A 27,930-nucleotide genomic window follows, 5' to 3' on the forward strand; every position below is an offset into this window, starting at 1 on the left:
CAGGAAGAGATGGCCAGCCTGGGGTATCGCTCCACCTCCAGCTTCTGTGGGACTGGCACACGGGAGTTTTCAGTGCAACTGAGGCCACGTTGGTGGGGCGAACGCGAGTTTGCTTCTTGGCAGCAGGGAAAGGCCCCCGGGGCCGTTCTTTAGCTCTTGCAGCGCAGCGCGGCCACCCCAAAGCTGGGCTAACCCCAACGTGCCTGGGGCTGGGGCTGCCAGGTGTCCGGCATCGACCCCGTCAGTCCGCTATTCCTCCGGTCCGGCACAAACATTCAGCAAGTCCCGGACCCCGGAAATGTCCGGTCAAATCCCGGGCTGTCCGGCTCACTACGGAGCCAGCCTGGCAACCACAGTGCTTCCGCAGGGGAGTCCGGCCGGAGCAGGGAGGCAAGATGGCGGGTGGTCACATGGCAGCCCGTTAGGGCCCAAAAGCCTCTCCACGTGGCTCTTGTTCTTAAAGGGGCCACAGTGGATTCTCAGGGTCCTTTTTTTTTTTTCTTATTTTTTCTGAAACCATCTAGCAACCCTACCTGAGGCAGCAGCCCCCTCCCCGGCCTGAGCAGCCCTGCATCTGTCTACTGGGGCCACAAGGGGCTGGCTCGCCCGCCTCTGGGACAGCGCAGCCTGTGAGGAGGAGGCCCAGCGGGATGAAGGCTGCAGCAATCACCGGGGCTTTCTTCCCCAGCCACCCCGCCCTGAGCCTGCCTGGCTCAGTGGGTTCAAACAGGTGTTGCCGAAGCTCCCAGCCCTGCTGCTGGCTCTGCCATGTACAGCTCTGCATGCCTGGTGGCAGAGCCGAGAGCAGCCAGCCCGGGCTGGGTAGGCGTGGGGGGAGAAGAGCAAACTGGCTTTTCAATAGGGGGCAGAGAGGAAGAGCAGCAGCAGTAGCTTTTGGCAGGCTAGTGAGGGGAAGGGAAAGCCAAGAAGCAGGCCGGGCCATAGGGCAAAGCGAGCAAGGCGATTGCCTTGGGCCCTCGCCTTCAGGGCCCCGCGCTGCGCACAGGGCTGGGCCGCTCACGAGGGCCGTGCACTTTGCAGGGCGTCACGGCGAATTCCCCAGCCCAGAGCTGGCCGCACACACGAGCCGCATTAGCCGGGCCTGGCCAGCTGCCCGCGAAGCTCGGGGGATCAGACCAGCCCGTGGGCCCGCGCCCGTCCAGCAGGGGAATTAGTTCAAGTCCCAGCAGCTGCTGGGAAGCGGCACAGCCGGCCGGTGGCACGTCCCGCCTACGGCTCTGATCCGGCCCCTCCACCTGTGGGAAGCTTCCCAGGCTGCTGCTCCCTTCGCTAGGCTGCAGAGCAGGCCCTGCCCTGCCGTTCCCTTTCTCTGGGGCTCCTGACCCCGCTTGCCCGTCTCCAGGCCCCTGCAAGCGTCACCTCGCTGAGAAAGAAAACGCCACTGGAGCTGGGGCCCCGCACTGCTGAGAACCCACCATCCACCGGCGGGGCCCGGGGCCCTGCTCTCAGCTGCCTGCCTTGGGCCCCGCAAACCCGGCCGGGCTCCGGGCCCCGCTCCCCGCATCCTGCCTTGGGCCCCGCAAACCCGGCCGGGCTCAGGGCCCCGCTCCCCACGTCCTGCCTTGGGCCCCGCAAACCCGGCCGGGCTCCGGGCCCCGCTCCCCGCATCCTGCCTTGGGCCCCGCAAACCCGGCCGGGCTCAGGGCCCCGCTCCCCACGTCCTGCCTTGGGCCCCGCAAACCCGGCCAGGCTCCGGGCCCCGCTCCCCGCATCCTGCCTTGGGCCCCACAAACCCGGCCAGGCTCCGGGCCCCGCTCCCCACGTCCTGCCTTGGGCCCCGCAAACCCGGCCAGGCTCCGGGCCCCGCTCCCCGCATCCTGCCTTGGGCCCCGCAAACCCGGCCGGGCTCAGGGCCCCGCTCCCCGCATCCTGCCTTGGGCCCCGCAAACCCGGCCGGGCTCAGGGCCCCGCTCCCCACGTCCTGCCTTGGGCCCCGCAAACCCGGCCGGGCTCAGGGCCCCGCTCCCCACGTCCTGCCTTGGGCCCCGCAAACCCGGCCAGGCTCCGGGCCCCGCTCCCCACGTCCTGCCTTGGGCCCCGCAAACCCGGCCAAGCTCAGGACCCCGCTCCCCACATCCTGCCTTGGGCCCCACAAACCCGGCCGGGCTCAGGGCCCCGCTCCCCACGTCCTGCCTTGGGCCCCACAAACCCGGCCAGGCTCAGGGCCCCGCTCCCCACGTCCTGCCTTGGGCCCCGCAAACCCGGCCAGGCTCCGGGCCCCGCTCCCCACGTCCTGCCTTGGGCCCCGCAAACCCGGCCAGGCTCAGGGCCCCGCTCCCCGCATCCTGCCTTGGGCCCCGCAAACCCGGCCAGGCTCCTGGCCCCGCTCCCCACGTCCTGCCTTGGGCCCCGCAAACCCTGCCAGGCTCCGGGCTCCGCTCCCCACGTCCTGCCTTGGGCCCCACAAACCCGGCCGGGCTCCGGGCCCCGCTCCCCACATCCTGCCTTGGGCCCCGCAAACCCGGCCGGGCTCAGGGCCCCACTCCCCACGTCCTGCCTTGGGCCCCGCAAACCCGGCCGGGCTCCGGGCCCCGCTCCCCACGTCCTGCCTTGGGCCCCGCAAACCCGGCCGGGCTCAGGGCCCCGCTCCCCACGTCCTGCCTTGGGCCCCGCAAACCCGGCCGGGCTCAGGGCCCCGCTCCCCACGTCCTGCCTTGGGCCCCACAAACCCGGCCAGGCTCAGGGCCCCGCTCCCCACGTCCTGCCTTGGGCCCCGCAAACCCGGCCGGGCTCAGGGCCCCGCTCCCCACATCCTGCCTTGGGCCCCGCAAACCCGGCCAGGCTCCGGGCCCCGCTCCCCGCATCCTGCCTTGGGCCCCGCAAACCCTGCCAGGCTCCGGGCCCCGCTCCCCATGCCCTGCCTTGGGCCCCACAAACCCGGCCAGGCTCCGGGCCCCGCTCCCCACGTCCTGCCTTGGGCCCCGCAAACCCTGCCAGGCTCCGGGCCCCGCTCCCCGCATCCTGCCTTGGGCCCCGCAAACCCGGCCGGGCCCCGCTCCCCGCATCCTGCCTTGGGCCCCGCAAACCCGGCCAGGCTCCGGGCCCCGCTCCCCACGTCCTGCCTTGGGCCCCGCAAACCCGGCCAGGCTCAGGGCCCCGCTCCCCACGTCCTGCCTTGGGCCCCACAAACCCGGCCAGGCTCAGGGCCCCGCTCCCCGCATCCTGCCTTGGGCCCCGCAAACCCGGCCAGGCTCCGGGCCCCGCTCCCCGCATCCTGCCTTGGGCCCCGCAAACCCGGCCAGGCTCCGGGCCCCGCTCCCCACGCCCTGCCTTGGGCCCCGCAAACCCGGCCAGGCTCAGGGCCCCGCTCCCCACGTCCTGCCTTGGGCCCCGCAAACCCGGCCAGGCCTGCCAGGACACAGGCTGGCTGCTCACCTCTGCTCTGCGCTCGCTGCTGCACCTGTTCTTGACAAGATGGAGCCAGAATCTCCGGGGCTCAGATCCGAACTCAGCTGCTCCTGATTTCAGCCAGGTGCTTTGGTGCATTTCTCTCACTCCAGGGAACGAAGCAAAGGGGGGTGAGCAAAGAAAACTTCCCTTGTTCCCTCACGCCTGGCTAGAGAGGGGAGCCAAGAGCCAGGAAATTTGGGGGGGAGAAGGGCTGCAACCCCCAGCCCGTCCTAAATGGCAGCCATGATGTTAGCTCCACCCCACGCACAACAGCTTGGCTGTGGGACAAATCATGCAGTCTTTCCTCAGGCAAAGTGCCCTTGAATTCAGCGCCACGTGTGGCAGAGCTGGCTGTGGGAAGCTCTGCGATTTGCCCTGTCCCCTGGAAATGGGAGCATCCTGGGGTTTGTGCTGCTGCTGGGCGCCCGTTCCCAGGTGCTCAGAGCATCAGGCTGCAGCGCCACACGAAGGCAAGTGGAACGTAACCTTTGACCTCCCTCTGGGCTGGTAAAACATCAGACTCCCCCAGGGCCTGGACTCGTCCATCTCCCCACATTCCCCCAGGGCTTTGCTTACTGCACAGAATCTCCCATTTCCCCAGTGACTTTCCCGCCAGACCGGTTCCAAATTACAGGCTGAGGCTGCTCAGCCCCGTTCCAAAGGAATCACTCGGGCTGGGTGCTTTGGACACTGTCCCGCGGGGCGGGTGTAATTGCAGGTTCACATTCTAGCTGCAGGATGCCTCCTATCTTCCCTCTCCAGGAATCCCCCTCTCCCGCCATGACCCCAGCTGTGGTAGGGGGGCTGAGCAGGGGTGGACTAGGGTTTTGTGGGGCCCGGGGCCAGCGCAAGCAGTGGCCCCTCCCCACCCCTTCTGCCTGCTATCCCCCACCCCCACTCTGCTTCTGCCAGGGAAATGGGGTCAGGGAGGAGGGTCGTGCCAGGGGGCAGGGGAGGAGCTTGCTGGAGCTCTGAGCCTGGAGCCCCTCTCCCATTGGCGCCAAGTCCGTTCCACCCATGGCCCTGCCCCCATTCTGCACTTTCCCCTGCGGTCTGCCCATCCTGAGACCGCGTATCCTTCCCGGGCCATGGCAGAAGAAGTAATTTCTGGGTGTCCCAGATCTGCCACTGCCCCCCAGCCCATGGCAGCGTAAGGTTCGGGGCCAGCCTCCCCAGCCTGTTGCGTGCTACCCTCGATTGGCACTCAGCCCTTGCTCAGGAAAACCCAGCCCCTGGCTCCAGCGAGTCGCAACGGAGCTCACGCCCAGGACTTGGCCAGGGCCCCTGCTCGACTCCCTCGACAGCCAAAGGGGGAGTTTCCTTGCCCTGCTGGCACTGCCCAGGGCCTGCCACTTTCATTTGATGGCCTGTGTCTGAGCCATACATTCACTTGCCGGAGGAGCCACAGCTGTGCTACAAAGCAAACATTCCAGTCCGGGGAGCGGTCTGGGGCACTCGATGGCAGCGCGAGTCGCTGATACTTTTACGGACAGGCCGCTTGCTCATTGGCCATCGCTGCTCAGCTCAAGATAGAATCACTGGCAACTGCTGTGATGGGAACCAGACCCACCACCTCCCCTCACCCAGCCCCGGACCGGTTCCCCCTGCCTCAGAGAGCAGCCCCGCCTCTGCGCCCGACTCCTGTTTGCTGAAGCCTGTCACGCTTTGGGCAGTGCACTTTGCACAGCAAGCATTAGCCACCGGAGCAACTCCTGAATGTTACTGATCCCTGACGTCTCTCTCCTGGGGCTGTGCCCAGGCCAGACTCAATAGCTGGGGCGTCTCCTCCCTTCTCCCTGGCAACATGGCTCTGCCTAGTCCTCACCACCAGGAAGCTGGCACCAGAACAGCGAGAAAGAGATGTTTAGCAGTAGCAGCCGGCGCCAAAGAAAGGGGCAAATTCAGAGGAGTGGCCTGGGAGTAGGCATAATGGATCTCATACCAGGCGCACACACCATTAGGCACCCGTGTACTTCCTGATGGCTCTTTGTACTGCCCATCACCACTAAGACCAGGTTAACTTGCACAGACAGCTGCGCTTGGAGAATGTGGAGGAGTCAGAACATCTGGATACCCCCTTCCCAATGCACAGCCGAAAAAGGCCTTCACTGGCACCGCGCATGACGACCTGAGACGCAGTCTGTCTGAGGGGCAGCGTTCTCCCTGTGCCAGCTGGGGACGCAGGGTGTAGAGATGCCCCTGTAACATTGGAGCCTGAGTTGTGGTGGTGCCTCAGCTGCCTGACTTGTGTTCATCATGCATCTCCAGCACATGAGAGTCACTGCAGGGCAGGGGGCACAGCCGGACCCCACAGCTCTTTGCCTCCTCCTGCCCTTCAATGGCTGCTTGCACGGCCAGTACAGAACGTTTCCTACCATTGCCAGTCGCTCAGGGAAGCCAATAAAGGGCCAGAGAATGGGATGCCGCACTTGAACATTGACAGAGTCTCGGCTCTCACTCCACCCCGGTAGATGGTAGCATGGGAGCCTCTAGCTGGCTCCACATTCCCCATTGCGTCACGCCCGAGCCTCCTTCACAAACCTTCCTTACAAGTCTTAGGACTAGAAATATTTGTACAGTGCGAGGCCACAAGGCTGCACATGGAGAATCACAGAGCACTAGACCGGAAGGGACCTCGAGAGCCCATCGAGTCCAGTCCCCTGCCCTCCCGGCAGGACCAGCACCTGTAGAGTGTTACCTGTAGCTGCCTTGGGGAGTGACTAACACCTGGGTTAGGAGGCCATGGTACCGTACCAGAGACTCACGTAATCCATGCGAATACATAACCTTGTGCTTGAATCTAGAGCAAAAGATCCCAACCCACTGTATAAATACACAGGCCAGTGTTTGAAGACTGACTCAGATCTTATCTCAGGCTAACTCTTATGACTCCCATTGGAGTTTAGCATGAACAAGGAAAGTGCAAAAATTGCAGGGCCAGTAGGAACTAGCCCTAAAACGCACAGAACCTGCTGCCCATGGTGTGCGGGGAAGCAGCTAGCCCACCTGCCCAGTGTACTGCCTCTCAGTGGGGAGAGAAAGACATTTCAGTTATGGAACCAGGGCAAATCCCTAAAGACTCCAAAAAGAGTGAAGGGCCCTTGGAGCCCCACTCAACGCAGGCAGGATCATAGCACCTGCTAAAGGCACGGATGAAGGTTCACTGCCTGGGACATGCACACAGGGATGAGTTAGCTCTGTGCTGATTTGAGCCAGAGGTTGCAGAGTGTTTGCATCTGAGGCTCAGAGTATTAACCCTGCCTCCGCAGCAGTGTGTGTGATGGGAGAGGCCTTGGCTGGCTGTGAAAACAGATGTTCCATTCAGTCGCTACAGGGATGAAAAATTAACTCGGGGGTAGCAATATCAGTCCCACCAGCACCAGCTGTTAAATATGTTCCTGCAGGCCATTGCCCCGCACTGCGAAAAGGAACCCCAGGAGGAAAAAACCTCTGACGGAGAAAATAATGCGGCCATGATAAAGAGCTTGGGTTGGCCTGGGCGTGAACGAATCCAATGAGCTTTTTTCAAATAAATGAATAAATACATAAATAAATATTCACCTCACAGCATCAACAGAAACACCCACAGGAAGCCAGTGAAATGGCAGCTATTCCCTTCACTGCAATTTCGTGTCATCTCTTTATTTAGTTGCTCTTAGTCAGCCCTCATTTCTGACAGCTGGAAAAGGAGGCCTTAGGCGTTCCTCCTACAAAGACAGGGCAGGAGCAGGAGGTGTCAGGTAATCAGTGGATGTTCCAGAGCATCTTGGCCAAAAGCCAAAGAAAAAGGGTGCACTTTGAACTAGCCCTTGTGTTCCCCGTGACAATGCAAACGGACTCTCCTGTCCATCAGCTTGGATTCAGAACCGCCGCAGATTCCACCTGACAGGAGACCCACAAACAAATGAAGAGACTTCAGGTCCAGCCTCCAGTTTCCACCCTTTAAACAAAATCTGCCACTCAAGTTTAAAATGCCGTCAACATCTGGGCAACGGGCGGGCACGAGAGTCTCTGGGTGCAAGATTTGTTTCTAGAGGTGACTCCGAGGAAGTTCTGATCCAGATGAAGTCTAGAGCAGAGATTCTGGGCTGAGGCTCTCTCTCTAGTTTTAAAATAGGCCAACTCATCACTGTGACAGTGCCCAAGAAGTGACGAGCTAGGTATTATTAAAGTGCAAAGAGCAGCTTTCCTGGGAGCAGTGCCGTTACTAAACGCGCCCAGGCTCATGAAACACACAGCCAGACTAACACTCGTACGCATGTGGCTTGGTACCTCAGCCAGCCACCCGGTTTAGTTCAGGGAGCATGCCTGCCCCGTAGGGCACTGCTTAATGGGAGCAAGGTTGGCAGCATCTGGCCCACAGAGATGCTGTATTAACACATCAGCGTGTTTTCATCCTGTCCATGCTCCCACTGCAGCTTTAACTCCAAGTCTCTGAACAAGAGAGTGAAAAGCTTGTCACTGTCCTGGTCGGGGCCAGAGGCCTGGGGTGCAAAGGGGTTTTGTTCTAGGCAGGCTGGCTCCCTTGCTGCCAGCAGCACGTCTGTCGCTTGAAAGTCCAGAGGCTGCCATCCAGGCAGGGACAGCGCGTCTGGTAACGTCAGCTGGCCTGTGCTGTGGTCCCCGGGGCGGCTGTCCCAGGTGCAGACGGATTTCAGCAAGGGGGAGGATGAGGACGGAGTCCTGCCCTCGGAGACAGAGTTTGTGTCTGCTGTCACGGAGCAGTGCAATGGCAGCAGGCCTGCCATCTGTCCTTGGTAGTTTCCTCCGTCTGGCTGCAGAGACAAGGACTGGAGCTGGGGCTGCTTGGCTTCCCCATAGTCTGTCTGGAGCATCAGCGGCAGTGCTTGCTCCAGGGAGAACACAGATCCTCTCACCTCAGGATCGTGGCCTTCCCATAATTCTCTCGCAGCCAGGCTAGGCCTCTGCGCCTTGTAGTTCTCCTCACAGAACCTCTCCTCTGCAGGCTGGGTTTTGAGTTGGCCGCTCACGACGTCCTGCAGCGTCGGGTCTGGCTGAGAACTGATGCACATTGAGCTTTCGACGCACACTCCGTACGTCAAGGCCAGAGGCTTGTTCTTCAGTGCGCAGGGTGGATTTTCCTGGGTTCTCTGGGGCGTGTACACTGAAGGAAAACCATCCGCTCGGCTGCCTGGCTGAACGACGGGCAGAAACACCTGCTGCTGATAGCCAGTTTTTGACAAAGGGATTATAGGTGGCGGCATATCCGGGACGAACGGAACAGGTTTGGCTAAATCCTGCATGGGGCTTATGCCATGCTCCACGGTTAGCATGAGGGGCTGGAAGGCTGAAATCCCTCGCAAGTCCTGGCATGGGAGACAGACAAAGGTTAGCCGGTACCAAGGAAGCTGTGAATTTTCAATGGTTGTTTATATTACTGCAGAACCCCTTTGGGAAAGTGTGCACCAGCGCTTGTGCTCTGATTCACTGAGCAACCCATCTGGGACCCCGGGTCTTCCCGTGTTCCTTCAAAGAAGGAAACACCCCCCATCAGGCACCAGACCAGTGATGCAACCCTGTGTCCAAGGGAACAAACTCCTTGTCCCCCGGTGCACGGACTGCCCTTTGCTTAGCCCACCGAGCCAGAGACATGGGAACTGGGAGCTTCCGCACCCCTGGGGTCCTGGCCTAGCACCCGGGCTCCTGGCTGCAAGGGCTCAGCTGGGGTGGGGGTGGACAGAGGTGAGGGGGCTCAGCGCTCCATGCTAGTGAGCAACAGTCCCCACACTGTGACTAGCCCCTGAGGTGGAGGGATGGGCGTGTACGGCCCGGTTCACAGTAGCGACTGTGGATGCCTCTGCTTTTGGGTGCCAACCGGATGCGCCTTAACGGGGCTGATTTTCAGCAAGTGCTGAGCGTTCTGCATCTAAAGAGCAATTCCCTCCAGGCTGTTGCTCCCAAGAAGGGGGGCCCAGAATCATTAGTCACCGTGGAAAATTATTCTGTGCAGCCTAAATCCAAGTGTTGCTTTTGGGCTTCCCAGCTTTGAAACCTGCCAGCAGATGCCCTGAGAGCCAGCCCCCCTCCGAGGGAGTAAACCAGCTTCCTGAACCTGTCAAAGAGTCTTCCGACCTGCCATCACTTGTGCCCACTCTGAAACTTGCCATCAGGGCTGGCAGGGGCAGATGACCGTTTTGCGGGGCCCCGGTCAGCATAATTCCGTGGGGCCCCCCCTTTGCCCTGGCTGGGAAGTGGGGGTGGGTGGAGGCTTGGTGCTGGGCCCCTGGAAGGGGCAAGGCCGGGGCAACCAGCCCCCCCCCCATCCCTGAGCACTGCTCACAATGGGCCGCGTGAGGCCCTGGGGGCTGTTTAAAAGGCCCAGAGCCCGGAGCCCTTTTAATTGTCTGAGCCTCAGGGCATCGGCCTTCTGCGCCCTGCCCGTCGGCGGCCCTGCTCCCCATGAAGATCTTTCCTGAGCTATACAACTATCAGCCACAGCCAGTCACACTAGGTTTCTACCTTGGGCTGGCTACGTCTTGCAACAGGAACAGTGGCCGCGAGGGGTGTGTGTTGTGCAGGGAGGCTAAGAAGGGAGAGACCAGCATGACACATCGAGAACACATGCACTCGCTGAGTCGAACAGGGGAGAGGCAGACCGGCCTCTCTCCGGATCAAGACGAAAGGGGTAAAACAACAGGGGTGATGTCACAGGGGTGTAGCCCGCCAAGTAAGGAGAGGAGGTGGATGAGGCATTTCTAGGACAACAGAACTATCCAAAACACAAGATCTGGGCAAAACTACCCTGACATCTGTTGGAAAAGTAATATGGCAAAACACAACATTTCTCAGAAGTTCTTGGACTGTAACGGGGAAAACATTTTGTTTGGGGAAAAAGAAGGAAGTAACCAGGAGGTCAGCTATGCTAGACTTGATTTGAACCAACAGGGAGAATTGGTTGAGAATCTGACCATCGTGAAAGGAGAGATTTCACGACTAAGGAGAGGAACGAGAGCAGCAAAACAAGGACAACGGACTCCAAAGCAAACTGCAAACAATATCTCAAGGGAAAAGGGAGTTCAGGAGAGCTGGCAGTTTCTCAAGGAGACCAAGTGAGAGACAGAACTACCGGCTATCCTGACGAAAAGGGGAAAATGGGAAGAATAGTAAAAGGCCAATAGGACTCCTGTAGGAGAGCTTTAATGGCTTGAACATCAAAAAGGAATCCTATTCCCCACAACAAAGAAAAGACAAACTTTCTAAACTGCTCCACAGCACAGGCTACAATAGCAACTACCTCAACCCACTGGATAATATTGTTAACCTCTCCAGCTACAAACTCAACCCAGCAGAAGGGTCTGTTTTATCTCGGCGGCTTTCTTTCTGCCCCACCTCCCCCACTAACTGGATTCAATTTTGTGGTGACCTTGAGGCTTTTATTCACTGCCTCCGCCTACGAGAATATTTCCAAACCACCAATGAACATCAGTCTGACCAACCAGATCCCCCCTATCAACACCAAAGGAAAAACAATTCTATATGGACCCCCCCCCCCGATGGTCAGAATTACAGGCAGTCCCTGGGTTACGTACAAACGTACAAGATAGGGACTGTAGGTTTGTTCTTAAGTTGAATCTGTATGTAAGTCGGAACTGGCGTCCAGATTCAGCCGCTGTTGAAACTGACCAGCAGCTGACTTCAGGAAGCCCGAGGCAGAGCTGCTCAGTTTCAACAGCGGCTGAATCTGGACGCCTGGGACAGAGCAGCTGGGGCGCTGCCAGGTAGGTCCCTGCAGCGCCGCACCTCCGCGCTGCAGGGACCAACCCGGCAGCATCCCAGCTGCTCTACCCCAGGTGTTCCCAAGTCAGCCGTTGCTGAAACTGATCAGCAGCTGATTCCAGGAAGCGGCTGAATCTGGACGCCAGGGAGACGCGGAGCGGCTTTTCTCGCCTCAGAGGACGCGGGCGGCAGGACCGAGAAAAAAGCCTGGTCTGCTGGGGAGGGGGGGGCGCACTAGCTTCCTCCCTCCCCCAGCAGACCAGGGAGACGCGGGCGGCGGGACCACCGAGACGCGCTGCGGTCCTGCCGCCCGCATCCTCCGCAGCTTTGCTCCGCGGCGAGAAAAGCCCCGTTCGTATGTAGGGATCCGACGTAAGTCGGATCCACGTAACTCGGGGACTGCCTGTACAATCTGGATTTCTATATACAGTGCTTCCGCAACAATGCACAGACTGACATTATTCACAAACAACAAGCGACACACAATCTCAGCCATGCTGAAAACTATGCCATCCAGAGTCTCAAAAACAACCCGGACATTATAATCAAACCAACTGACAAAGGGGGTGCTGTGATCATTATGAATATGTCCGACTATGACCAGGAGGCAACTAGACAACTCTCCAACACTACATTTTACAAACCTCTCTCCTCTGATCCCACTTCAGAATACCAAAAGAAACTACACTGTTTCCTTAAAAAACTCCCTGTCTCTACTCGGGACCAAATTCACACAGAGACACCTTCTGAACCCCGACCAGGATTGTTCTATCTGCTTCCTAAAATCCATAAACCTGGACACCCAGGTATCGGCACGCTCACTACTGAATTATCCAGCTATGTAGACTCTCTTCTCAAACCCTATGCAACCAACACTCCCAGCTATCTCCGAGATACTACTGACTTCCTGAGAAAACTACAAAAGATCGATAACGCCATCCTTGCTACCATGGATGTAGAAGCTCAATACACCAACAGCCCACATGAAGATGGATTACAAGCAATTAGAAACGCTATCCCAGAGGACACCACTGCCAATCTGGTAGCAGACCTATGTAACTTTGTTCTCACCCACAATTATTTCCAATTTGGGGACAACTTATACCTCCAGATCAGCAGCACAGCCATGGGTACCTGCATGGCCCCACAGTACGCTCACATCTTTATGGCTGACTTAGAACAACATTTCCTCAGATCCTGTCCCCTTTTACACCCCTTCTCTACTTAAGCTACATCGATGACATCTTTATGATCTGGACCCATGGCCAAGAAACACTGGATGCATTCCACAGAGACTTTAACAATCTACACTCCACCATCAATCTCAGCCTGGACCATTCTACACGAGAGATCCATTTCCTGGACACCACAGTACAAATCACCAATGGTAAATTAGACACCACTCTCTACAGAAAACCCACTGATTCCTACAGTTACCTACATGCCTCCAGCTCCCATCCAGAACACACCATACGATCCATCATCTATAGCCAAGCCCTTAGATACAACCGCATCAGCTCTAATCCCACTGACAGAGACCAGAAACTTCAGGATCTCTACCAAGCATTTATAAACCTCAACTACCCACCCGGAGAAATAAAAAAACAGATTGAAAGAGCCAGACGAATACCCAGAAACCATCTACTTCAAGACAGACCCAAGAAAACCAATAATAGAACACCACTTGTCATCACCTACAGCCCCCAACTTAAACCCGTCTAACGCATTATCAATAAACTACAACCTATACTGGAACAGAATACTACCCTCTGAGAGGCTCTGGGAGACAGACCCATAGTCTCCTATAGACAACCACCTAACCTCAAGATGATTCTTACCTACAACTTTAGGACATACCACACTAATACCAACCTTGGAACTTTCCCTTGCAACAAACCCTGGTGCCAACTTTGTCCACATATTTACTCTGCTGACACCATTATTGGATCTAACCATGCCAGTTACAAGATCAAGAACACATATTCCTGTTCATCCAGAAATATAATTTATGCCATCATGTGCCTAAAGTGTCTGTCTGCCATGTACATTGGACAAACTTCTCAGACACTTCGCCAAAGAATCAATGCCCACAAAACAGGCATCAGATTCTCTCACAGAGAGAAAGCTCTTGCTTGCCATTTCAGCCAGACTGACCATTCTCTCAATTACCTTAAAACATGCATATTGCTTCAGAGCGATTTTAACTCCAGACTTCAAAGAGAAGCTTCAGAATTGTCATTCATGCTTAAATTTGACATGTATGGGTCTCAACAAAGATGCTAATTATCTCACCCGTTACAAAGATAGCTTCCCCAATTATCACCCCTAATGTCATTACCTCACAGACACTATCCTCCCCCTTACCCCTCCTCTGTTCTTAAACCTGATTCGTCATTTTTATATGTGTTCACTTTTTTTTGATTGTATCACTTTGGTATATATGGTCGTGCCAATTTTCTTCCACGTATTGATCTGAGGAAGTGGGTCTGGCCCACGAAAGCTCATCACCTAATAAACCATCTTGTTAGTCTTTAAACATAAGAACGGCTGTACTGGGTCAGACCAAAGGTCCATCTAGCCCAGTAGCCTGTCTGCCGACAGTGGCCAGCACCAGGTGCCCCAGAGAGGGTGGATCGAAGACAATGATCAAGCCATTTGTCTCCTGCCATCCCTCTCCAGCCTCTGACAAACAGAGGCCAAGGACACCATTTTATCCCCTGGCTAATAGCCTTTTATGGACCTAACCTCCATGAAATTATCTAGCTTCTCTTTAAACTCTATTATAGTCCTAGCCTTCACCGCCTCCTCTGGCGAGGAGTTCCACAGGTTGACTACACGCTGTGTGAAAAGGAACTTTCTTTTATTAGTTTTAAACCTGCTCCCCATTAATTTCATTTGGTGTCCTCTAGTTCTTCTGTTTAGGGAACTAATAAATAACTTTTATTTATCTGCCCTCTCCACACCACTCATGATTTTATAGACCTCTATCATATCCCCCCTCCGTCTCCTCTTTTCTAAACTGAAAAGTCCCAGTCGCTTTAACCTCTCCTCATATGGGGCCCGTTCCAAACCCCTCATCATTTTAGTTGCCCTTTTCTGAACCCTTTCCAAGGCCAAAAGTGCTACATAGTCCTGTCTTTTGTTTCAGCCAGACCAGACTAACACGGCTGCATCTCTATCACTATGGAAACAGGTAGGACTCACTAAGGAGGAATGACGAAAGAACAGCACAAGCATGAGGGACAGAATCAGAACAGCTACAACACAAAATGAGTTCTAGCGCGATCTAGCAATAGGGAGAGGTTCTTGAAGTCGGTTAGGCACAAGAGAAAGAGGAAGGAAAGCACAGATCCTCAGGTTAGCAGGAAAGGAGAGCTAATCAATGACATCGAAAAGGCTGAGGTGATTAATGCCCAGGGCTTGACAAACTATAGAATCTACTCGCCCGTGATGAGTAGATTTCAGCCGCGTGCCCCGTTCACTGGCAGCGTGCGCGTGCACAATGCGGGTCTTGCGCATGCGCAGTGTGGGGCTGGCGAGCGGGTTTTGCCGCCATTTGTCAAGCCCTGTTAATGCCTGTTTTGCTTCGTGCTTTACTCTAACGTTAGTGGGGCCCAGATGCTCAACACAATTAACACCAATAAGGAAAAAGGAACACAAGCCAAACTAGGTAAAGAACAGGTTAAATATATTTAGATAGGGAAGATGTATTCAAGTCAATACAGTCTAATAAAATCCATCCTTGGGTACTTAGGAACATGTTGAAGCAAGGAATCTTATAACTGCTAGCAGTGATCTCTGCAACTCCTGGAGGGGGATGAGGTCCCCGAGGGATGGAGAAGGGGCAAACACAGCACCTCTCTTTAAAAAGGGGAACAAAGAGGATCAGGAGAATTATAGACCAGTAAGCCTAACGTCAGTGTCTGGAAAGATACTGGAACAAAGATCAGTCAATCAATGTGTAAGCCCCTAAGTCAGGGGTGGGGAATCTTTTTTGGGTTGGGGGCCACTGAGCCACAGAAAAAAAAAAAAATCAGTCAGGAATCACAAGTGAGCAGCCAAAAAGACCCCTCCAAAAAACAAACCCTGACTGACGTGGCCCCTGACTGAGAAGGAAAAAGGCCCTCCCCCCATTCCCCTTGCACATCAGAGCCTAGGGGCCTGGACTAGTAGGCTCCGTCTACACTGCAAGTTTTTGCGGCAGAAAATGTGCTAATGAGGGACTCGTTAGCATGAGTTGCGATGTCATTAGCATATTTTCTGCTGATTCTTTTTGTGCAAGGGGCTTTTGTGCAAAAAGACGCAGTGTAGCCGCTTCCGTTTTGCACAAAACCCCCCTTTGGCCGGAGAGTCATAAGAATCTTGCACAAAAGCGGCTACACTGCTTCTTTTTGTGCAAAAACCCCTCGCGTGAAAAGAATCGGCAGAAAATATTCTAATGACATCGTGACTCATGCTAACGAGTCCCTCGTTAGCATATTTTCTGCCGCAAAAACTTGCAGTGTAGACAAAGCCGTAGAGTTTGTGTGTTCCAGCCCCACAGAGAGATGGCGAGAGGCAGACCTGAGTTTCAGGGGCTGGATCCAGGCAACCTGGGGGCTGCATCTGAACCCCGGGCCTTAGGTTCCCCACCCCTGCCCCTTATCTGCCCCAAAGATAAGGAATAGCCAGTGTGCATTTCGTAAGAGCAAACCATGCCAAACAGATCTAGTTTCCTTCTGCGTAAGGGTTACTGGCCTAGCAGGTGGGGGAAGCAGTAGATATGATTTACCCTGATTTTAGAAAGGCTTTTGACATACTCCACATGACAGTCTCATAAGCAAACGAGGGAGCGGTGGACTAGAGGAAATTACTGTACAGTAGAAGCACAGCGAGTTGGAAGATGGGACTCGAAGTAGTTATCAGTGATGCACTGTCAAACCGGGACAGCGGGAAGTGTCAGTCCTGAGTCCGGTACCATTCAATGTTTTCATTAATAACTTGGATAACAGAGCGCGAAGTAGCACACTGAGCACAGGCGCTGACTTCCCCTCTAGCTGGGGGGCTCTTGACCCTTCCCTCCCTTTCCCCAAACCCTGCCCTGCTCCATTCCAGCCCTTCCCCCAAGCCCTTCCTCCACTCCATCCCTGACCCCCCACCTCTTCCCTGCCTCCTCCCCCAGCAAAGGTTACTGCCCGGCTGGGATTAGACAAGGAGCAGGGAGGGGAGCTCCAGGTCTACCTGGTCCTGCCTCGCGCACTGGGGGTTGGACTTGCCGTCTCTAGGCCTCTGCACGCCTCTGACCCGACGGAGAACCCGTTTCCGAGGGCACTTACCAAAGCCTTGGGCCAGGCGGCGCGCGGCGTGGTGTACTTATAGCTCACGTACCCGGCTGTCACAAGCAGCAGCCCCACAGCACACGTGACTCCGCCCAGGCAGTAGAGGAGCCAGCTGTTGTCTGTTCCGTGGGGGAAAACAGGCAGTTGAGTCCCACCGAGTCCCTGGGCCTTCTAATCCAGCCTCCCGCTTCACGGTGCCATGGAGCACAACAGCTGTTCTCTACCAGGCTCCCTGCTGCTGCTTGACCCCACCGCTCATTCCTGCCCGCTGCTAGGGGCCCCAGACCTGTGGACCTCCCAGTGCAATGGCCAGCGCTGTACACCCCGCCTGGGGAAGAGGGGAGCAGAGGCACAACATGCTGCTGGTCTGTGCTCCCTGCAGCAGTCGGTCGCTCTCAGGCCTGTCCACAGAATGGCCCCATCTCTTCCCAGACTGCCACGTGGACACAGCCCCTCCCCAGGGCAGCAGGGAGGCCAAGCTCCCCTAACGGGCAGTGGTCCCGCCCGTGCTCTGCACCAAGGCTCCCCCCAAGCCAGCAGCGTGGAGCTGGGCTGGGGCCCAGGGGCTCCTTTGGGCCAGTGGGGCTTGGGGAAGTCGAGCCAGCTGGCATGGCTGGGGCAGGCTTGCTAGGGCTCCTCTGGCCACGTGGGGTTAAGGGTGCTCAGGGCTCTGGTGGGTGGGGAGTGGGATCTTAAGGAGAAGGGGCAGAGCCCTGAAGGGGAGGGCCTCACACGCTGCCTGCGCCCCTCCCATGTCCAGGGACAAGGGCCTCTCCTGGAGCCATGCAGCTGTAGCAGCCTCACCCGGTAACGTTCTCACTTGGAAGACGCACGGCTTGCTTCTTTTCTCTAAGTGCTTGAGATACAGAGTCCCGTTATATTCAGTGTCCGGGGTCAGGTTGGAAACTTCAAATTCTTTGTTGTGCTCGTTGCTTTCCCACTGCTCAAAGCAAAGCAAAGCAAAGCAGGGGTGTGTATTTTACAGAGGTTAAATTATTGAGTCACTTCAACTCCAATTTAAAAAATCTCAACAAAACCACCTGCATTTCCAAATGAAATCCTCACCTGACTCTTACTACTAACCACCAGGATTAGCAAAACATCTGATTTGCTGCCACAATTAGGTTGTTTGTTTTTTGTAGTTCACTTCCCTGGGACAATGAAAAATAGTAGAGCTGGTCGGATTGTTTTCAGTGCAACAGATTTCCATCCCAAAAAGGAAATTTCCCCACAAAAATCACATTGATTTTGATTAAATTTTGTTTAGGAAAAAAAAAACTGAGGAAAAACTTTCAAAAAAGAGTCAAAAGAGCCTATTTTAAGAGTTTTTGAACAAAGAGTTTTGAGTTTTCATTTTTCAAAACGTCTCATTTTGAAATTTACATATAAAAAGAGCTAAAATTGAATCTATTGACCCCAAATGAAAGTTTTATAAATGATCTTGAAACCGTGGGGATTTTCAGTCCCTATTCAGGAGAGAAAAAAATTCAAAATCTTGATTTTTTTTTTTCATGGAACAGACCGAAAAATCAATTTTCCAACCAGCCCTGCCAGACAGTTCATGTTCCCACTTGAGTCTGATCAGTTTCTAGTCAGTTGAGGAATTGGTGGTCTCTGAAAATCAAAGATGCTGAAAATTTCATTGTTCTTCAGAAATTCCATTCCGCATTAACTCACGTCACTCCTGCATGTTACTCAGACAAACAAGCCAACAGCCAGTGGATCCGTGGGAGCGCGTTACCTCTCGGTGTGACCTTTGGCTGAAGAGCACCATGTGGTAACTGATGGCTCCAATCCGGCTGTAGATGTCCTCCACAGTGAGCAGTCTGCCATCCTCATCTCTCACAGGCGTGTAGAGGGGCTGGATGGAAAACCTGATGGACGTGACTTTAGGAAAGCACTTCACCTCCAGCTTTCCAATCGTAGCTAGAAGACAGAGTGGATGGCAGTTGATAAATGACCAGAGCACATGTTTAGTGACTATCATTAGTGCTTCCCATCTTGTCCTGTGCCCCTCAGCCCAGAGTTATTAAACATTTATGGCATCAGTCATTCCTTATCGCAAGATGGGAAGGAGTTACTGTGACTGATGAATTCTCAAATCAACTGAAGGGCAAGCAGCAAAAGAAATCAGACAAGGTTACAGGTGGAGGCAAAGCATTGATCAGCTGTGAGCTGAAAGGTCCCACCTGCAGCTTGTCAATCAAATCGCTTCAAAAAATCAAACCCTAGAGAATGGCGGCAGGATACAGTATAATCCCACCTTGATATGCTCTCCAAAGAAAGATGAATTTCTAGTAGTTGCAGATGCTACATGGGACTTTCGTAGCGTGTTTCATGCAAGGATCTCAAAGGGGTTTGGAAACACTGAGGCCTAGTCTACACCTAAAAGCTAGGAGGACCTAGCTACCTCACTCAGGCTGTGTCTAGACTACACCTCTCTGTCGACAAAGAGATTTAGATTAGGCACGTCAAAATTGCTAATGAAGCAGGGATTTAAATATCCTGCACTTCATTAGCATAAATATGGCCGCCACTTTTTTTCTAAATGGAGCTTTTTCAAAAAAAACGGCAGTCTAGATGGGGATCTTTCACAAAATAAACCTTTTTTCGAAAGATCTTGTATTCCTCAAGAAATGAGATTTACAGGATCTTTCAAAAGAGGGTTGTATTTTTGAAAGATCAATGTCTAGACTGCTAGGGGTTTTTTTCGAAAAAGCTCCATTTCGAAAAAAAGTGGTGGCCATGTTTATGCTAATGAAGCACGGGATATTTAAATCCCTGCTTCATTAGCAATTTTTACGTGCCTAATCTACATCTCTCTGTTGACAGAGAGGTGTAGTCTAGACACAGCCCGAGTGAAGTAAAAAATTCACATCACTGAGACACATAGTTAAGCTGACCTAAACCTGGTATAGGCACACCCAAGTTGATGGAAGCACTACTGGGGAATCTGAAGTTTAGCTATACCCTAAGTCTCACAATGCCCCTGGGAAGTAGGCATGGTGAATATTAGCTCCATTTCCCAGAGAGGGACAAGTGAGGCAGAGACAGGCTAAGGGACTTGCCCAAGTCCACACTATCAATATGTGGCAGAGAAGACATGGCGGACAGGTTATGTTAAGTACCCATCAGGCTGGCAGCTTGTCCTAAATATCCACTGCTCCATATCTCACAGCTGCTGTGACTTGGTCCCTGGCTGCTCACAGGCACCCATCACATCCCAGTTAGCGTCCAGCTGGGTCCTGAGCCCACATCCCTAGAGCTCACCAGCACCCTGATCTGGGCATCTGGCTTTCCAGGAGAGTCAGGACTCAGGAGCCTCCTCCACCTCCAACCCACGCTGGACACAAACACCAGCCAGCCCCTTTCTGTCTGACATCGGTCTCCTTTGGGCCCACAAGCCCCTTCCCACACGGGCTTTGTCCTGCAACGCTGAAGCCAGCTGACATGTTGCAATGGACATCAGCATGAACAGGCCTCAGGAGCCAGGGGTGCAGTGTGAACAGCCGTGGCCCTTACTGTCTTCTCGGGGGTCGAATCTCTCTGAGGGGACCCAGTCGGAAGAGCAGCAGTTCCAGGCGACGGCCCTCACTCTGGCGTAGTAGCGGTCGGTGAAGCTCTGCGTCTCCCGCGTGAGGTTACAGAAGGGCTGCGTGATGTTCTGGCACTCCCTTTTCTCCTGCCAGTGTTTGTCGCCGTACCTGAGAGAAGACAACAACCGCGCTCAGTCTGCCCTAGAGAATCACTGTGGAACCCTAGGACCCTAGAACTGGAAGGTGCCTCAAGAGGTCGTTGAGTCCAGTCCCCTGCCCTCATGGCAGGACCCAGCACCAAATTCTAGCTCATCCCTGCCTGGTGTCTGTCCAACCTGCTCTTAAACATCTCCAGAGATGGAGATCCCACAACCGCCCTAGGCAACTGATTCCAGTGTGTAACCACCCGGACAGCCAGGTAGGAAGTTTTTCCCAATCACAGAACACTAGAACCAGAAGGGACCTTGAGAAGTCATCAAGTCCAGTCCCCTGCCCTCCCGGCAGGACCAAGCACCGTCTATATTATCCCTGACAGATGTTCTTCTGCTCTACTCTGCGCTGGTCAGGCCTCAGTTGGAGGATTGTGGCCAGTTCTGGGCGCCACATTTCAAGAAAGATGTGGAGAAATTGGAGAAGGTTCAGAGAAGAGCAACACAAATGATTAAAGATCTAGAGAACATGAGCTGTGGGGGAAGACTGAAGGAATTGGGCTTTAGTTTGGAAAAGAGAAGACTGAGAGGGGACATGACAGCAGTTACAGGGAGGAGGGGGGGAAATTGTCCTCCTTGGTCTCTGATGATAGGACAAGAAGCAATGGGCTTGAACTCCAACCTAAACCTCCCTTGCCACAGTTTAAGCCCATTGCTTCTCCACCCTGCCCCCGCCTAAATATTGGAGAGCTGCACTAGCAAAGTACGAACATCCATGTCACTATTTTCTGCTTCTCGCAGGCTGGATCTCAGAGCATTTTACACACGAGTGAATTAAGTCTCTGAATGCTTTTGTGCAGTGTCATTTCACACACACACACACACACACATACTTTCCCCTTCTGTAAACTGAGGCACAAACACAGGAAGTGACTTAGCAGACAATCCTGGAACAGAACCCAGGTCTTACAGCTCCCACACTCAAAATGGTCTCTAACCTTCTCCAAAGGGAGCAATATGCAGATGTGAGACATACAATTACTGGGAGGTTTTAAGATGCTTTTCGTTCAGACACAGATAAGAATTTCTTCAGAGGGCAGGTAACTTTTTGGTTTGCCTCTTTAAGAGAAAGGGGCCTGATAACAGGAACCAAAGTATCAGCCTCACAAAGGAGACGGTAAGAACACCCAGCTCATACTCCCTTGCTCTTGGCAAAGGCCTTGGACAGATGGAAGGTACCATTGGCAGAGCCCAGTGTCTCTCCTTTATTTAGATGCCGAATGAGGCTGAGCCCCTCTCCCCCCGGCCCCCCCAGCTGCCAGGCACTGAACTCTGGGAACCCACCCTTGTTAGGCTCCTAGATATGGATTTCGCTGCTTGCCTGTAAAGCCCTCACATGGAACGTTTTGCCCCTGGCTGCGCCAGGAAACCCCACTTCTGCTCTGAGCTGTGGCAGGTTTGTGTGGAGCACGCGCCCTCCCTGCCTTTTCGGGAATGCATGGCTGTCTCTGCAGGCAGGCAGCCGGGACCTCCCATGGAGCCTTCCATTCCACAGCCAGCCTCACTGTCTGTGGGCATCCTGCCTCGGGACCCACACGAGCAGCAGAGCCAGCTCCTGCCAATGGCAGTTTTTATCTCCGCTGGAAGAGGCTCTTGGCTTAGATTGTTTCTCCTTCTTCCAGTGAACTGCAAAGAGAAGCCGGGCCTGGGCCCCCGGCGCTGCTGGGCCTGGCGCTGCTGGGCCCGGCGGTGCGGGGCCCCCGGCGCTGCTGGGCCCGGCAGTGCGGGGCCCCCGGCGCCAGGGAGTGAAACCTCTCCTTGAGCCCCTGGCACCTCTTTCATTTCAAATTAAGCCCCGGGGCTCTTCTCCAGCACAAATCACGCACAGCCGGAAGCTCCCTGTAGCTTGGCTACACAACAGAGCCCAGGAGTTTGGGATCCACCTTTGCCAGGCGCCCTTGTGGCTCTTCCTGCAGCCTCCGTCTCGGGAGGCAGGCCAGGGTGTGAGCCGTGGCGGAGCAGCTGTAGGGCGCAGAGCCTGGAAGTTGTGTGTCTGCACATGGGTGGTGACGTGAAACACAGGAACTCAGCACAACAGGCATTCCGGCCCCGCCCTGCCCCACAGCCGGGAGGTTGTTTGTGGTGTGGCCTACGCGGAAGGCAGCTATATCAGGGGCTGACACATGGCCCCACACTTTGCATTTGCTCAAAGCAGGGCTTCCGACCAGCGAGGGTGTCTGGCCAATGCCCTCCCTAGGAAAGCCAGTCACATCTCCCATGCCCTCCCCAGCATGATGCAGCATGATGTAATTAACACACATCTGGAAGCCTAATGCATGATGAGCCAATGACGTAGCCTGTCTGGGTCTTGATCAGAGGAAGTGCCGCTGACTGGTAAATGCATGGGGGGAGGAGCTGAGAACCAGGGTGCCCAAGTTCGCTTCCCTGCTCTGCCTCATGAGCTGCTCCGTTTGCCAGCTGGGAACCGGGCCAAAGCCCAGGCAAGCGACGGAGACTCCCACGGAGTTCAGTGATCAAGCCATGGGGGCCAAGGCTCTACAGAAGATTTGTTCAATGGAGGGAGGCTAGGTCCCCCTGGACATGATGCTGCAGCGACCATCCCACTGTGGCTCAGGGAAAGAGCAGGGTTGCAGAACTGGGTCAGCACTGATCCCACTTGGGACCTGAACTCTGGGCTAGGCTTGCCAGATGCTTTCACCAAAAATGCCGAACATGGAAAAAAAGAAAAAAAAAAAAAAAAAAAAAAGGTCACTGCACCTTTAAGAATCCCACGCTCCTTGCTTCCCCACGCCAGACAAGGCAGAGGAAGATTGTCCCCGCCAGCCTTTCGTCCAAGAGAAACAGAAAATACCGGACATGTACAATTTTCTGTTATTTTTTACTGTACTGTGGCCATAAAAACAGACGCGCGAGTGGGTGTGAGTGGGACGCGCGAATGGGACATGAGAGTGGGTGTGAGTGGGACACGCGAGTGGGACGCACGAGTGGGTGTGAGTGGGACGTGGGACACGCAAGTGGGTGCGAGTGGGACGCGCAAGTGGGACATGGGAGTGGGTGTGAGTGGGACGCGCGAGTGGGTGTGAGTGGGACGCGCGAGTGGGACGCGGGGGTGGGTGTGAGTGGGACGCGCGAGTGGGTGTGAGTGGGACGCGCGAGTGGGACGCGCGAGTGGCCGCCTTCATCCCAGGGGCTGTGAGATTGTCGGAACCAAGAGGGTCTCCCGGGACGGGGGCTTTGCTCCCTGCACTTGCATAGCTGGAACCCGTGGAGGTGCCGACTGACCTGTAGCAGCGCTGGGACCGCACTCCGTCCCAGCCAGTGCTGTGCAATCAGCTCCCCCCGGCTCTCCGTGCATGGCACGTTAGTAACACCGTCAGGAAAAAATCCTACGTGGGCAGAAGCCAGCGGATCTGGCAGCCTGAGCATGGGCAACGGTGACAAAACGTCTGGCGGGCCCCACACAGAACCTCCATGGCCTGCAGCCGCAGGTGGCCCGTGTCTGCCTTAGACCCAGTTCCAAGCCGAGCCCTTTCCCCAGCCTCCGGCAGCCCAGCCTGGTTCTCTGTGAAACCCACCAGCCCAGAGCCACGTCCAGCAGGGGCTGGGAGACGGCAGGGCCACGTACCGTTTGTACTGGACGTCGTACACTGTGCCCGGGGGAGCCTCTGCCCCCATTTCCCACTGGAAGATGTTCTCAAAGTTGACTGAAGAAAATGCTGCATGTTTCAGAAGCGGCGACCTCTCTGCGAGCAAACACCCTAGAGGAACGGGGGAGTGAGCATGAAAAGGCACCTTCCACGTCATCACCACGGGGTTCCCCGCCTCCACACAACACTCGCTGGCTGTGGGGTGCTAGCGATCCCATGGCGGGGGGAGCAAGGCTTGGGACGGTCCCCGGGAGAGGCTGTGGCCCTGGCGTTTGGATCTGGAGCGAACTTTGGCCGGGGCAGGGGCCAATACTGCGGGGGACAGCCTGCCATGCTGCAGCAGAGCAGTTACAAGGCCTGAGCTGGACCCACCAAGCATTCAGCAAGAATGGTGGGGAGTAACCGCGGCAACCAGGCCTCTAGGCCATCTTTGTAGTCCTGGAGACCTCAGGACGTCCAGGCCTCTGGCTGGCTCCCTGAAGGCTGCTCCAAAGGGGATTTGGGCAATCCCATATCAGCCGGATATGAAGGCCCCTAGATGCTATTGCAACCAATATAATAGGTGCCGCTCTACTGGCTTGATACCACCTGATTGGGGGGGTCCTGCACAGGCTAAAATGAACCTGCCTTTAGGACAGCTGTTCGCTGGCAGGAGTGCACAAAGCTGCTCCCACAGGCTGGAGGGTCTCAATAGAAGAGCGGCCAGACGGGGTCAGACCAAAGGCCTGTCTAGCCCAGTGTCCTGTCTGCCGACTGGCCAGTGCCAGACGCCCCATCCCAGCTGTCATGGCTGGCAAAGGCTCGCTCCCATGGGGCTGCTGGGTGCATGTGTGCTGCTGCAGGCTCTCTGGAGCTTAGTGTATGAGCCTCTACCGCAGGGGTGGGGAACCTCAGGCCTGGGGCTGGATGCAGCCCCTCGGCTTGCCTGGATCCAGCCCCCAAGACTCAGCCCCCCCCCGGCACTGGGGAGCCCGTGCTGGTGCTGCCCCCCGGGGGCTGGCATGAGGGGAGTGTGGGGAGGGTCTCTCTCCTTCCCAGTCGGGGCCACAGTGAGGGGTCAGTGCTCCCCCCCCCATCGACTGCATGAACTAAAAGCCAGGAGGCTCGGCTGAGGCAGACTCATTCTTTGCCCTGTCAGTGGTCTGGGCGCCACGAGGCGGGCCACGCCGCAGCCAGCAGGTGCGCGGGTTACACGTCCGTGAGCAGAGCACGGATCCCCAGAGACAGCGCCCTGCGGCTCCCCCGTAGCTGCCCACCAGGGCTTGTGCAGCAGCCGGACGGGTCCAACGAGCTGCTGGTCGGTGGCTGGGTGCAGTGCCTGGAGGGGACGCCGGAGCCCTTCGCAGGGTTTCGTTTCCAGCGGGTACATGTCAGGGACAATTCACCCCCCCGGCCCTGCCCCCCGGCCCTGTGCTGTGCTACCCCTACCAGCCCCCAGCCGAGCCTGCGCCAGCGAGTGCAATGACCTCTCGCGCTGCCAGGCTCGGCGGGCTGGGTTCAGGGCGACTGCTCCGAGCAGCGCCTGGAGGCGGACTCCGGCCTGGGCGTGTCAGGGGGAAGCCAGGAAACGGCTTGATGGCGCAGCAGGACACCGAGGTGAGCCCCGGACCCGGGCTCCGTCCTGCTCCCTTCAGAGCATTTACTCTAAGGCTTTCCGAGACTTAGCCCTGTGCCTGCTGGTCCGGAGGGCAGCCGAGGGGCCTGTGGGGTGCGTAAGAGGCCGCGTTTACGCCGCATGCCCCTGCTGTCCCCCGGGGCTGGGCCCCCACATTTCCAGCAGTCGCTAGGGGCAGCCAAAGTGACGAGGAACCGGACTGACAGCGGGTGATGAGGAAGCGGGGGCGGCCAGACTCTGCGCTGACAGATGGCCCCGTTCGGCCCCATGTTAGCACGAGCGGTTCGGGGCAGGGCTGCCTCTGGCTCTGTCTGCGGAGGGGCCCCACGTCCCTGGCAACACGCACCGTGGTAGCACAGCCCGGGGGGAGGGCAAGACGTGGGGAAAGGCTTCCCTAGGTTCATGGAACCAGGCCCAAGGGCTGACCCTGCGCCCACCCAGCCAGCCACCGACTCCTCCAGCCTAGGACAGGTGCTGCCTCGCCATCCCCCCTGCCCCACTGTCCCAGAGCGCCGGGATGTGGCTCTGAGTCTGACTCTGCTCACGGGGCAATGGAGGAGATGGCCGGCTCCGTGCTACCTCTGCCAGCCCCCCCAAGCCCACTTGCTCAGGTGCAGCCTGGGAGAGGCTCTGCAGGGCTTGGGGGAGCAGGGGAGAGAAGGGGCAGGAGCCCGGCCATGCTCCATGGCACCAGAGAGCCTGCTGGATTCCTGCACGGACACTGGAGCGACTTGACCCAGCTGGGAGCAGCCGGAGGCACCTGTGTCCCCCTCTGTGGAGAGTCCTTACCAGGGGACCCAGAGCCCTGGGAGAAAGGGGCTTTTCATGTGGACAGCTCCATCTGCCACAGATTCAGGATCCGTGGAGCTGAGAGGCCTGAACCTCTCCACACCCGTCCCCCAGCCCTGCCTGTCTGCTGCTGAAGGGGTGACATGACCCTCAGTCGCTAAGCTCAGCTCTGCCTGGAGTATTTGCGGACAGCGACCGTCCTCAGCTCTAGGGCTCCCTCCCCAAGCAATGATCCAACCCCTAGGGTCCCTCTACCTCCCACTCCCGCCCGTTTTCCCTCCCCCCATTCCCACAACCTGCTAGCTGCTAGAAGGCCTGCTTCAAAGCCCATGGAGGCCAATGGGAGCCTACGGCAAGCGCTAGTCCTCTCCTGACCCTCTGTACAGCACCGTGCTCTCCTACAGCGCTAGAACAACCACCAGCACTGGAGCAACATCGGCAGAAGCGAACTCTCTAGAGCTCGTTCCAGGCTCGTAACAGCCACCTGCCCAGCCCCTGCTCCAGTAACCCCCCCCCCCCCCGAAGACCCCAGTCAAAGGAACGGAAAGCCCGTACTTACCCAGCAGGGAACAGGCAGCCCAAAAGATCAGAGGCCCCTTCATGAAGAACTCTGTGAGCTGGGAGGCGGAGATGGGGTTTTCTGAAGTCCAGGTGAGTCACCTCTGCAGGGAATGCGTTTCCTGCCTTTGGGAGTGTGAGCACCACTCCTCCAGATCCGGAGTGGAGCTACCGGCCTGTCTTCGCTCCCATCAGCGCAGATGAAGTGGCGTGTGCAAGGGGAACTGGAGTCCATGCACACTTGGCACCGTTCAAAGGTGCACAAGGAGTGAAAAGTTCCCTGCTTTCTGAACTGGCGCCAGGACCTGTTTTCTGATAAGGAACTGCCTGCCTGAAAACCCTGGCTGGTATTTCCCTTCCTCCGGCCGGCTTTTCTGGTTGGGTGGCTTTGTCTCTGCTGCTTTAAAAGGCAGAACTAGTGTTGGTGCATGTGCCTGGTTATGTAAACTCTCAAAACAATGCACCTAATTACACTGAAAACACCTGGGGCTGCTTCCTTGACTCCAAAGACACTCACATGGGCAACTTTAAGCCTGTTGCATTTGCTGTGCATTAGAGTCGACGGGCTGATGTGTAGCACCATCTTCTATGGGGTGGAATCTGAATTGGCCACCTGTGTGTCAAAGCCTTTATATCATTCATTATGGAGATTTTCCTGTAGCTCAAGCAGTAGAGGCCCAGAGTTTTGGAACAGGAGGAGCTGAGCTGTATCCCCTGCTACAGCTGTGAAGTTTCAAGGGGATGGTTTGAGAACATGATTTTGGTAACTAATTGACCATTCATTATCAGTGGGAAATAGGTCAATGGAGGGATGATAGGAGTTACTATAGAGAACTTTCTGGGTGTCTGGCTGGTGAGTCTTGCCCACATGCTCAGGGTTTAGCTGATGGCCATATTTGGGGTCGGGAAGGAATTTTCCTCCAGGGTAGATTGGCAGAGGCCCTGGAGGTTTTTCGCCTTCCTCTGTAGCATGGGGCACGGATCACAGCTGGAGGATTCTCTGCATCTTGGGGCCTTCAAAGTATTTGAAGGCTTCAATATCTGAGACATAGGTGAGAGGATTATTCTAAGAGGGGTGGGCGAGATTCTGTGGCCTGCACTGTGCAGGGGGTCAGACTAGATGATCATAATGGTCCCTTCTGACCTTAA

General features: G+C 56.1%; 1 protein-coding gene across 1 annotated transcript; it reads right to left on the reverse strand.

Moving 5' to 3' along the window:
* Positions 1-7,037: 7,037 nt before the first annotated feature.
* IL22RA1 (interleukin 22 receptor subunit alpha 1) lies at positions 7,038-27,828 on the reverse strand. Its single transcript, XM_075908739.2, has 7 exons — positions 26,783-27,828; positions 23,798-23,930; positions 19,989-20,170; positions 18,208-18,392; positions 17,271-17,406; positions 16,464-16,585; positions 7,038-8,738 (listed from the first exon to the last, which is right to left on the reverse strand). Exons 1-7 carry the CDS (start codon positions 26,823-26,825, stop codon positions 7,785-7,787), a joined length of 1,755 nt encoding a protein of 584 aa, XP_075764854.2. The 5' UTR covers positions 26,826-27,828; the 3' UTR covers positions 7,038-7,784.
* Positions 27,829-27,930: the final 102 nt, after the last annotated feature.

The sequence above is a fragment of the Pelodiscus sinensis genome, chromosome 26 (genome assembly GCF_052426305.1).
Source record: "Pelodiscus sinensis isolate ZL-2025 chromosome 26, ASM5242630v1, whole genome shotgun sequence".
Taxonomy (NCBI): domain Eukaryota; kingdom Metazoa; phylum Chordata; order Testudines; family Trionychidae; genus Pelodiscus; species Pelodiscus sinensis.